This window comes from Eptesicus fuscus, chromosome 19 (assembly GCF_027574615.1).
Source record: "Eptesicus fuscus isolate TK198812 chromosome 19, DD_ASM_mEF_20220401, whole genome shotgun sequence".
In the NCBI taxonomy this organism is placed as follows: domain Eukaryota; kingdom Metazoa; phylum Chordata; class Mammalia; order Chiroptera; family Vespertilionidae; genus Eptesicus; species Eptesicus fuscus.
The window spans coordinates 11,058,804-11,071,596 of NC_072491.1; the positions used below are offsets into that span (position 1 = coordinate 11,058,804).

General features: G+C 44.1%; 1 protein-coding gene and 1 pseudogene across 4 annotated transcripts in view; both read left to right on the forward strand.

Annotated features, from left to right (window-relative positions):
* LAPTM4B (lysosomal protein transmembrane 4 beta) overlaps positions 1-11,405 on the forward strand; it is a 35,089-nt gene extending 23,684 nt beyond the window's left edge. For 2 of the 4 annotated variants that reach the window (XM_054708397.1, XM_054708398.1), the window contains 4 exons: positions 624-722; positions 2,953-3,048; positions 5,533-5,634; positions 10,950-11,405. In XM_054708397.1, the coding sequence (XP_054564372.1) occupies positions 624-722; positions 2,953-3,048; positions 5,533-5,634; positions 10,950-11,027 (375 nt within the window). In that variant the 3' untranslated portion in view covers positions 11,028-11,405. The remainder of the gene's footprint in view (positions 1-623; positions 723-2,952; positions 3,049-5,532; positions 5,635-10,949) is intronic. The other 2 variants (XM_054708399.1, XM_054708400.1) reach the window with 1 other exon arrangement.
* A 654-nt stretch (positions 11,406-12,059) lies between these two features.
* LOC129147206 (replication protein A 14 kDa subunit-like) lies at positions 12,060-12,570 on the forward strand (annotated as a pseudogene).
* Positions 12,571-12,793: the final 223 nt, after the last annotated feature.

Here is a 12,793-nt window from a genome sequence, read left to right on the forward strand (position 1 = left end):
AGAGCCTTTATGGAAAGGGTCTCATGCTTCCACTTTTGTCCTTTTTTTTTTACAGAGAGGAAGGGAGAGGGGGGGAGAGAGAGGTAGAAACATCAATGATGAGAGAATCATTGATCGCCTGCCTCCTGCACACCCCCTTCCTGGGGATCGAGCCCACATTCTGGGCATGTGCCCTGACTGGGAATTGAACCGTGACCTCCTGGTTCACAATTGAGCCACAATGACCGGGCAAGGAGGCTAATTTTAATAGGTTTCTCCCCTTTGCCCTGCACAAGCTCTTGATTTAGAATGGTCCAGAATTTGCAGGCAATCCAAGTGTCAGAGGTGTGTAAGACTACTGCCTTTCAGCTTTTCGTATAGTAGGAGGCACAGGTGTGTTTCAGGTCTCTCAGGATCCTTCCTCTGATTGTCCTTTTCAAGAGTTATTGCCCGAGTTATGAGCGTACCTGCCTCTCGTTACCACACCGTTTGTAGCTTTTCATTCGGAGAAGCAGGCTGGGCATCCTAGGGGTCATGAATAGCGACCTGCCCTCGCTGTTTTCGGATAAGCACGTGTGATTAAAGCCTCGGGAATATAGTCCTGAGTGATTAATGCGAGTTGCTAATGCACTTTTCTTTTGCAGCCTCCTGATTTTCCCTACAAAGAGGATGCCATGTCGGTGAATTCTACCTGTTTGGTCCTTATTGTTCTTCTGTTTATCAGCATTGTCTTGGCTTTCAAGGTAAGAATAACGATTTTATTTCTTGCCTATTGTTAAACGTATTCATGAATGCTACAGAAGCACACAAACTTCAGCTCATTCTCTTGCTTAGCTATCGGAACTGCTTTTGGATTTCCTGACATTCGGTTCCTTCTCTTATCTGCATGAGATAAACACTCACCAAACTTCCAAAGGCCCGTTCCGTCAAGGGTTATTCCAAAATCTATTAGGATGAGAAAAAATTAATGTGATGTCATTCATTGTGTGGTATATATTATATGCTGCAACATTTATTTTAGGGTTTTTAAAATGCAGTATATTCTGAACATCATTGTTTAACTGTCTATTCTATCAATTTATCATTAACTTAATAAAGTTACTTACTGTTGGACATTGAGACAGTTTCTACTTTTTCAGTTATTAATATTGCTGCAATGAATGCATTTAGACACATCTTTTGTATAGTTCGGCGTTCCTCAAGATACATTTCGTAACATTAGAGGGAATGCAGAATTTGAAGGCTTTTGATAGGCTGCCAAATTGACCTCCACAGAGGTTGAAGGACAACACTCCAGTCAGCAGTGTTCCCTCAGTCTTTTTCATCTTGTAAACCTGATAATAGACACATCACTATAATCTATTCCTGTGTGCTACTAATACGTAGAAAATTCTCAGTTTATTGTTGGACTTTGAACTTTTAATTCTTAATAACATTCATAGTCTTTATTTTGACATAAAAATTACCTAATTCTTCAAAAAAAAAAAATCAAACCTCAGTAAGCTTGAGGAAGCTGCATTTAGGGAGAGAAAGCATTTTAAATAGGTAATATGATGAAGTGGCTCATTTCAAAGATAAGGATTCGTTGAAAATCATTTGGGTCTACATTTCCCCTTATAACACAGGATATTTTGATATTGCATGTGTCGTGTAGTAGTCAAGGATTTGGGTGAATTTTATGCACAAATGTTGAGGCTTACTGCTTCTGCAGCTCCTCCCCTCCTCTCCCCCAACTTCCTGGCTGCTCTGTCAACCCCACCTACTGTCCTTGGCCACCCAGACCACCCAGGCTGCATGTAGATAGGGCAGGGCCTCAGGCAAAGGCCACACTCTCCAATCCCACTCAGTGCACTTTGTCTTTGAGGGGTAGATTCCCCTTTCGCTTCTGCATGATATTGGTGCCTTTCCTTCCCTTGCTTTCACAGTGTGTGTGTGTGTGTGTGTGTGTGTGTGTGTGTGTGTGTCTGGCTTTGTCAGTTTTACCTGCAAGAAGGTTCATCTGACAAGCTACTCTCTGCCGTTACCAGAAGCTCAGAAGCTGGTAATGCACTTAAACAAAGGCATTTTCATTTTGTAGGCATTTTCGTTTATATTGAAAATGCTTACTTGAGACTGTGGGTCAGAGCACCTAGACTTACCTTCTATCACGGCTATTTCCAACTGTGCCCATGGCCTTGGTGTCTTCATTTATCAAATAGCAGTGGTAAAGAAAACCATCGGCAGGGGACTGTGAGGTTTAAGTGAGGGAACGAACACATGGCAAGATCCATTGTTCCTTCATTTATTCAGTAACCGCTTATTAAGGGTCTCCTACGTGGTTTCACATAGGAGTGTGCCCAGGAGTGTACCCAATTAGCGGCTTCATGACCTACATTTCTCTGTTACTCATCGATAAGGTTTGTCACCACTCCAGTTCCCTGGGAGTCAACACCATCACGTGACCTTTCCACTTGGTCCTAGGACAGTAGAGGGAGCAATGCTTACCTCCTAGCTCTGCAAATAGATGATGGACAGAATTAGTCAGTGTAAGTTTATTTGGGAAATCCACTAAATTCTCTTGCAGGTTACAGAAATGTCAAATAAGAAACAAAGTCACTGAAGTAGTTATTGGGTTTTTAGAGACAGCAGACCAGAGGTTTCCATGGGAGTGTTTAGTGAGTGGATGCTGACTGGGAATTTGGGAGCAATAAATGTGTTTGGCGATTGCTACCACCTTTTCTTCGAATTTCCTGTTCTGCTCTCAGCCCCTCTCTACTTCTACCGCCGACTGGGGTGGTGTGATAGAATAAGGCTAGCCAGAAAGTGAGTATACCCAATATTTGTGATTTTAAAGTCTTTTTGGTTTGGAAGAGTCAACAGGTGCATTTATAATTTATGTAAATAAAGGGTTTGTGATGCGGCTCTATCTATGGTGATATGTGACATTGTCTGAAGTCTGAAAAGTAAAGATCGAATAATCACGACCACTTTCAGGGTTACTTGATTAGCTGCGTTTGGAACTGCTACCGATACATCAACGGCAGGAACAACTCCGACGTCCTGGTGTACGTTACCAGCAACGACAGTACGGTAGGTGCCGCCGTTACCGCGGGGGTCTCTCTCTCTACATGTCTGGTGGCTTCCACGTGTTTCTAGTGTTGGCTCCGTTTTCACTGTTGTTGAAACATTATCATGAACTGCTTAGTCATGAGAGGATGGGTAGTTGAATGAAATGTTTCCTTTTCCTTAAAGTATATTAAAATTCAGATGGCTCAACTTCCGGTTTATTTTAAAAACCATTACAGATAGGAAATATATGTACCTTCCCCATATTTATGTGTCTTAAACCTGAGTATTAAACCATTGTATACCATAAATCTGCATAGTAGGACTATGTTACCTCACTTAACATATGAAATAAAACCTAGAAAGGTGATATTGTAGGTGGGGAGATGAGAACGGCAGAGGTTCCTATGTCTTCAAAACTTGCCCCGGCATATGGAAACCTCAGTAAGAGAATTTAGGTGATCTCTGTTCTGGTGATAGTTGTGCCTCTCAAATACGCATTTTGGAACACATGTCTTCACTGGAAGAGTCCGGGAAACCATTTGCACTTCCTGTAATGGATTTTACACTGACGGCGCATGGTAAGATAAACATGTGAGTCCTGTGTGTCCATCACCTTTGCATTGAACACAGCGCCGTGCTCTGTACAGGCACGAGCTCAAGGAGCAGCTAACGAAGAGGTTGGGGCTGAGCATGTGGGGTGGGTGGAGATGGGTACTGTTGTAGGGGATGGAATGGACAGGACAGAAGAAGGGTAAGTATGAATGGCAAGTCAACTCTAAAGTAGAATAGAGTTTTATATGTTGCTTTGTTTTTTAAGCTCTGTAACCTGTCCCTGCCTTTACTTTCCTGTGTGTAAAATGGGAATAAAGCAATTTCAGACTTGATGTTAAACACAGAAGCAAGCTGATGTTGCTGAGAACTCAAAGCATGTTATTCACGAATAGTTTTCCTAAGTACTCACCAAGCATTTGTTGGGTTGAATCAAACACGCATGGGCAGCTGTTTAAGAAGAGGCTTTGCCTTGAGCAGAGGCACAAAAACCCAGCGCGCCCAGGTGCTGAGGGAACCCTTTCCGGGGCCTGCAGGATGCTATGCACTGATTACAGTAAACACATGCTCGACTCAACTTCCTGAAGAATTTTGCTTGAATCAGTAAGTTTCTTTAAAGAAATGACTTCAGAGTCATTATACTTTTGATAAAATTGCTAGCTTAAGAGAATTTTTTTTCTTCTGAGTTTCTAGGTTTTTATTTTTTCTATAAGTCTCTCTTTTTTCTTTTAAATCTGTATACACATATTGTCCTACTTGACTAATGAAAAAGTCTAAACGAAGTTTGAGATTTTTTAGTTTGAGGAACCAATGAAGTTACCAAACAGGCAAGATATATCAGAACCTTTCCCTAAATATCATAATGTGTACGACTTAAAAAGCTATACTATTTTAGAAGTTCTTTAGAAAAGACTAGAGGCCCGGTGCATGAAATCTGTGCACTGGGGGCGGGGCGCGGGGGGGGGCAGAGAGGGGTTCCCCTCAGCCTGGCCTGTGCCCTCTCACAGGGGGCAGACGCTCAACGGAGGAGCTACCCCTGGTGATCACTGCACGTCATAGCAACTGGTCGTTTGGTTGATTTGCATATTAGCTTCTCATTATATAGGATTATATAGGATAATATCCATATTGCACGTGTTTGCTTTGATACACACTTGGTGGTGGTTTTTTAGTGCTTTCTTAAGGGTTGTGTGTATTTTTTTTAATAGAAGCAAAGTGGAAAGACTACAAAAATACACATTTACAGTATACTTCAGATTAAAGGATATGCTGATATTTGTAGAAATTGAGGTGCTCAGAGAACGTAAGAACTATTAAGTCCCCCAAACACATCCAAAGAACTTTTTAGAGGAAAATTATTTTTCTCCATTTGAAAGATTCAGAGTTAGATATGGAGTAACTGTTAAGTTTCCTGCAGGCTAACATCAACTCAGAATCGTTGTGCTTTTCAGCGGGACATCCCCAGCTCTTCTAATAATAGACCTCTCTCCTCAGAAAGGCTTCCGGCGTGGCGGTGGTTTGTAGTGGGAGGATGGGGGCCGTGGACCCGTGCCAGCTCTGGGTGTTCCCTGGTGTGCTGGCGAGATGCTGGGGGATTGCTGGAGGGTTATTGTTGGTCATTATCTCCCCAGTCATTCTGTATCACTTGCCCTTTTTAAGGAAACTGAGTTGCTGCTGATAATGTGACTACTTTGTCAACGTTCTCAGTGAGCTTTTTTTATTTTTTTGAAGAATGGTATTCCTGGGAAAGGGAGATTTATCATTTCTCGTAACTCCATCGCATTGATCGTTTATTCCAAAATACAGGGATAGGTCACCACCTGAAGTCTCTGCTCTCTGACAGTACTTAAAAATGTTTCAAAAACACAGAATGGTATTGTGGTTATTTTTTAAGCATACTTATATATAAAATCATTTTTTTGTTTTTTAATATATTTTATTGATTTTTTTTTACAGAGAGGAAGGGAGAAGGATAGAGAGTTAGAAACATCAATGAAAGAGAAACATCAATCAGCTGCCTCCTGCACACCTCCTACTGGGGATGTGCCTGCAACCAAGGTACATGCCCTTGACCGGAATCGAACCTGGGACCTTTCAGTCTGCAGGCTATAAAATAATTTTTATATGATGTAATTTATTTAACATCATAAAATATCCAGTAAGTGCTCAGATTCTCAGTTGTCTCATAAATGTCATATTTTTCTAGCAGTTTCTTTGAAACAGAATCTGTGGCTCAGTACAGGGAGTTGGCAAAAGTAGGTTCACAGCTGTGAGTCTGTGGAAGTTGATTCTTGTATTATTTACTAATTATTGTAGTAACTTTCCATACAAAGAACCGTCAACCTACTTTTGCCCACCCCTGTATGTATTTTCAGTCTCTGTAATTTTTTGTTAAAGAAATTGGTTTGTCCTGCAGACTGTAGATTTTTCTGATTGTAGTCCTTTGACTTTCCAGTAAGTTAGATCTAGAGGCGTTCCCTATTCCTATTCCCACTGTTTTCTCTAAGATTACTTCACAGTTGATTATTTGTTCTTCCACCAGGAGGCATATGATATCTGGTTGATTCTGTCTTTCTATCATTCCTTTTTTCATTTATTATCGGGAATGTTTATAGAGAGTAACTTTCCCTCCTGTACTAATTGGCTACCCAGTTGGATTTGTGCCATCGATAAATATACTTAGTTTTGTTCTTTTTATCAGTTTTCAAAATGATAAGTTGGCTCATTATTCTCTAGTGGTAACCAGTGAGGAGCAGGGTTTTTTGTTTGTCTGTTTTTGTGAGGTGTGTTTTTTTTTCCCCAAAACATTTTTTTTTAAAATATATTTTATTGGTTTTTTACAGAGAGGAAGGGAGAGAGATAGAGAGCTAGAAACATCAATGAGAGAGAAACATTGATCAGCTGCCTCCTGCACACCTCCTACTGGGGATGTGCCCGCAACCAAGGTACATGCCCTTGACCGGAATCGAACCTGGGACCTCTCAGTCCGCAGGCCGACGCTCTATCCACTGAGCCAAACCAGTTTCGGCCCAAAACATTTTTTTTTCTTTTTTTTTTTAATGTATATTTTATTGATTTTTTACAGAGAGGAAGTGAGAGGGAGAGTTAGAAACATTGATGAGAGAGAAACATGAATCAGCTGCCTCCTGCACACCTCCCACTGGGGATGTGCCCGCAACCAAGGTACATGCCCTTGACCGGAATCGAACCTGGGACCCTTGAGTCCACAGGCCGACGCTCTATCCACTGAGCCAAACCAGTTTCGGCCCAAAACATTTTTTTTTTTTAATATTTTTTTAAATTGATTTCAGAGAGGAAGGGAGGGAGAGAAACATTAATGATGAGAGAATCATTGATTGGCTGCCTCCTGCATGCCCCCTACTGGGGACGGGCCCTGTAACCCAGGCATATGTATTGACTAGGAATCGAACCATGAACTCCTGAATCATAGGTTGACATTCAGCCACTGAGCCACATGGGCTGGGCATGAGGTGTGTTTTTAAGTAATAAATAAACTCATAAAATGAGGCCTATTATTATAAGAGCCAGCTGCAAAGTACAGCTGTTTTGATTAATTTTATCAGTAAGCCTAAATAATTATTATTGATACCTACCTTGAAACTTTCAAAAGGGGGGAAGTAAAAGCTTCCTCTTAAAAGTTGGTACATTGTAGTTGCTCAAATTGTACCACGATTAGCCATTTGGAGCCTCTTCAGGTTGGAGCCTGGAACTTCTGACACAGTCTTTGGTAGCCACCTTGCTGTCTGGTATGACAAGGCATTCTACGCTCATCTGGCGCATTGCCTGCCCAGACCTGGATTCAGCCATTTCTCCAAGGAGCGCAGCTGCCTTTTGCTGGAGACCACAATCTGGAGTTGCAGGGCGGGAGAACAGATTTCTGTTTTGAAGCAGGGCTCTTTGTGTTTAAAGACGGATTGAACTAGAACTAAATTTAGGAGTTGATATAAATACGCTGGAGCCTCACTCTGAGGTTCTAAGGGGGTTGGAGTGATGGAGTTCTGTCATTTTCCCTGTCTCCATAGCTATATTAAGATCCTTGTAGTGTGTAATGTATGCTTATCTTTTGTCCAGGTCTTTTTTGGGAACCTACACAGACATAACAACATGTTGTGTCTTTCACTTCCTGTCAGATATTAGGCCAGATGGCGTTTCTCCCAGATTAAACCATCTCAGGGTGACCTCTGTGGGAAGATCCCGGGGCTCTGGTTGGGAGACGATAAGTGTGCTTTTTTTTTCTCTCTATAAAACAATGCACATTATTGGCCAGACATATACTTTCCTAAATACTACTCAGGGAGAATAGATAAGAGTAATTAGATATTGGAGATCATGCCGTGGGTTAATCTCTCCTCTAGTTGCCCAACCAAATCAAAGCAAAAAAAAAACAAAAAAAAACCTTTAAAAGAAATGCCTACGATTAAAAGGTCACTAACTCTTTGTTCTTAGTGCCTTAGGGTCTTGGTATTTGGTTCATGGCACCCTTATGTCAAAAGAAGTACCTGACCGCTCCTGTCATTAAGTGGTCGGGTCCAGGTAAGAGTAGTAGCTAGTGTTGTGTCTACAGGCGTTGCCGTGACAATTTAAAAGATGCTGAGGTGCTTCTTTGAGTGACCAAAGAACACGTTTGGGTACCCGAGGCAGGCACATCCTTCCTTTCAGAACATTGTTTCAGTCTTGACATTCTGAAAATCGCCCTCTATTTTTATTGTGTTTTACTTTAAAACACACACAGAACTTGACTTCTTATTTATCACTAGAGGCCCGGTGTACGAATTCATGCACCAGTGGGGTCCCTCGGCCTGGCCTGTGGGATCGGGCCAAAACCAGCTCTCTGACATCCCCCGAGTGGTCCCGGATTGCGAGAGGGCACAGGCCAGGCCAAAGGACCCCACCGGTACACGATCAGGGCCGTGGAGGGGAGGGACGTGGGTGGTTGCCAGCTGGGGAAGGACTGCGGGAGGGCTCCAGGGCATGTCTGGCTCAGTCCAGATGGGCCAGACCCCAGCAGCAAGCTAACCTACCAGTCAGAGCATCTGCCACCTGGTGGTCAGTGCACGCCATAGCGAGCAGTTGAGTAGCCTTAGCATATCATTAGCATATTACACTTCGATTGGTTGAACAGCTAACTGGATGACCGGACACTTAGCATATTAGGCTTTTATCATATAAGATAAGTGTCCAAAATAGAGTTCATATTGATTTTGGTCTGGTTCAACCCAGAAAACTTCTCCCCACCCCTCACCCCCATCTCAACAGTGTTGGGTCCCCAGCCTTGCGGAGGGGACCCCTTCGTTCTTTCCTCGAGTACCTCACTCGGCACTAATGTCCCTTAGAGTTCTGTCACACACACCCCCACCCCCTTAGCTATTCCCCCTCCAATCCCTGTTAATCATTCTTCATTAAACTCTCTCTTTTTAAATGACTGTGTGGTTTCGGGCCCTGGACTGGACCCTCACCAGTATAGATGCCTAGAACGCCAGGCTTCATTTCCCCACCTCATGAACCGTACCGTACAGCTTCTCCAGGGCCAGCCTAAATGATGCTTCCCCCAGCGTGTGCGTTCCTCTGTCGGGTACTGGCCCCGCTGCGGTTACGACAGACAGGGTTCAGCTCGAGCATCAGGACTGGAAGGGAAGGATGAGTGGTCAGAGGTTGAGTAGAGAGAAGGGCGTGTGTGTGGCGGGGAGGGAAGGGGCGTTGTAGGGTGGTGGTGGTGGTGGTGGTGGTTGGGGGTGTAGGGATGACAAAAACATAAAAAGAATATTTTAGTGTTGTCTGTCTAGAAGTCAAAGGACAGGTCAATGAAAATTCATGACATTGAGAAACATTTACCACTTTAAGTGATGTCCATAATAGAAAAAGTAACAGAACGTGGTTTGGTTTTGTTCGTTGGTGAGTATTCTTCCTCTTTCTACAAAGTACTAGAAGTGGGTGACACGTTATTTCATCTCCTCGCTGAATTCCCAAGGACAGGAACTGCACTTTATATTAATTGTTTTGCACCTGCACTGCCTGTCGCGTAGTAGGTACACAGTAAATGTTAGCTGACTGATGAAAAGGCTAGTTACGTTGAGTCGATATCCTCTTGTGTGTTGTTTTCTACTCCAAGAAAGCCAGAATCAGCCGGTGTCTTCTTACGCTGACAGTTCATCAACTATTGCTAGTGGTGGTTTTTGAACTGGGCACGTGGACAGAGGTGGTCAGTCCGTTTACTGCGTGTGTTTCTCCCGCCATTTACAGGTGGCACCTGCCATTTCGGGCGTGCATCATGCAGTGTGTTAGGGACTTCACAGCCCTCCCATGCTCAAGCACCCTCATTTTACAGACGTGGAGACAGAATAAGTAACCCACCCAAGACCACACTGACAGAGTGTGGCTGAGCCAGGCTTTGAGTCCAGATGACCCCTGGCCCTGCATGCTCCACTCTACGGTCCGACCCCACACGCGGGGTTCCCGGAGTCACTCGGGTGCCTGCCCTGCTTGTGTACCCACAGACATCACCCCCAGGAGCCTTTTCCCTCTTCAGAGCCACCACTGCCTCCTGCCTGTCCTAGACACACAGCCTCGCACCCTGCAGGCCCCGAGGCGTCCAGCCAGGCCCGTGTGAGCAGGGTTTGGAAAACTCCGAAAGGGCCACACGTCTCTTCCCATTTGCTTCTTTAAAGATTCTAGAAGTCTCACCCTGGCCGGGTAGCTCATTTGGTTAGAGTGTCGTCCCCATAAACCAGTGGTTCTCAACCTTCCTAATGCTGCGACCCTTTAATACAGTTCCTCATGTTGTGGTGACTCCCAACCATAAAATTATTTTCATTGAATTAAATTCATAACTGTAATTTTGCTACTGTTATGAATCGTAATGTAAATATCGCTAGCAGGGTCGCCTAAGACCATCGGAAAACACAGATATTTACATTACGATTCATTAACAGCAGCAAAATTACAGTTATGAAGTAGCAACGAAAATAATTTTACGGTTGGGGGTCACCACAACATGAGGAACTGTATTAAAGGGTCCCGGCATTAGGAAGGTTGAGAACCACTGCCATACACCAAGGTTGTGGGTTTGATTTCTGGTCAGCACACATATAAGAATCAACCAGTGGATGCATAAATAAGTGAACAAGTAATCGATGTGTCTCTCACTCCCTTCCTCTCTCTTTAAAAATCAATAAATAAAACTTAAAAAGGATTCGAAAAGCCTCTCATCCAAGTCTAGCCACCTGCTGGAAAATTGAAATTGGTACAGGTTCTGGGAAACATTGAATTACATAAAAGTCCAACGAAAGTCCAAGCTCAGGAGAACATCTGTGCACTTTGCAGCGCTGACCCTCGTCTTCTCTCTTCCTCCTCAGGTGCTGTTACCCCCGTACGATGACGCCACTGTGACGGGCGCCGCCAAGGAGCCGCCGCCCCCTTACGTGTCCGCCTGAGGCCGTCGGTGGGCAGAGCTGAGCTGAGCAGAGCAGAGCTCGGCTTTGCAGGCATCCCGGCAGTAGTTCTTTCCTCTCTCTCCTGAGATGCGCTCTAAGAGTTATTTGTTGCTGAAACGTGGCAACTTAAATTTTTAGTGTTCAGTTGAAACCCTCTGTAGTTTTAAGCATACGCTTTAGCTAGAGCACTGTGATAGGTTAGCTTCCCCGGACTCCCCGGGCACTGAAACGCACCCCGGCAGTCTGGATGGACCTTGAGGCAGAGAAGTCTGGTTTTGTACCCCTAGGCCCCCAAGTTGGGGGGTTAGTCACATTTTTTTCCTTTCTGTTCCCTCTGCCTCTTTCAAAAATATCAAATAAAATGAAGATGAAACAACACTTAAGCCGCTCCTGTGTGTGGAAGAAACCCTTGAGAGCAGGGCTATTGATGGTGAATCAGGGCTCCGGTTAGGGAAATGGGAGTCCATGCGTGTGTCTGAATAAAACAGGGGTTACCTTAAGAGCCTGGATGGCATCCATTCAGGGACAGTTTGGATTTGTCCATGGGCTGAACTGAGACTCTGACAATCCCCGGCCGTGAGAGAGCGGCCACGGCACGAGGCTGTTCCGTGCACCCCGGGTCTGAGGTCATGGAAGGGCGTGTCTCGTCCGAGTTACGGGGTGAACCGATGTGTTAGGCACTGCATGGCACCCCGCGCTCCCCGTCGCAAGGTTTCCTCTCCCCGCCAGGCCCCCTCCCTGTGTGGTCTGCCCTGGCCTGGCTCCAGGAGGTCTGTCTCACCTTGTTAGGGGGCATGGCTGATAGGTCCTTACCTGGTCCTATAAACGGGTTTCTTCTCTCCCTGCAAGGCGCATCCTACTGCTTGGAACTTCCAACGATGCCTAGTCGTCTTTCAAAGTGAGTGTAGAATGATCTGCAGGGAAATGAGGATAGGGACACCCTCCCCCTCCCCGCATCTTGACTACCTGGATTTCAAGGGACTTTTATATATTCGTAGATGTAAGACTCCTAGCTCTCCTGTTTTTTTTGTGTGTGTGTGTTTGTTTTTTTCATTATTCGATGTGCTGTAAATGAAGACTTTTACAATTAAAGTGAGGGCTGGCCGCCGACCTCCGTCTGCAATGATGGTGGAGGTGATGGAGTTGCCCAAGTTGCGAATCCACGCTAGCATGCTAGCTCAGTCCATCGACCGGCCCGTCTGCTTCGTAGGGAGGCTGGAGAAGATTCATCCCACTGGAAAAAATGTTTATTCTTTCAGATGGAGAAGGGAAAAGTGCAACCATTGAGTTGATGGAGCCTCTTGATGAAGAAATCTCTGGAATTGTGGAAGTAGTTGGAAGAGTCACAGCCAAGGGAACCATTATGTGCTCATCTTATGTCCAGTTTAAAGAAGATAACCATCCTTTTGATCTTGGACTTTACAATGAAGCTGTGAAAATTATCCATGAGTTCCCTCAGTTTTTTCCTTTGGGGGTTATGCAATATGATTGATCTCGATTGCAAATGAGCTGCATTGAAGACTATTAAAGGAGATCCCTGATATTTGAGGGATAGGTTTTTGTTATTTTTAATATTTAATTTCTTCTCTTTTTAACTTCATTTACCTAACTTTATTAGATATTCCAGTATGCCATTGTTAATGGAACTGGTATATTGACAGTTCTCTCCTACCTCCTCATAAAGAATCACTTATCTGGCATATGGTCAGATCAGATGCAAAAACAAAGCAGTTGTCTGACTTTAGTTTTCTGTTTTATTAATAAAA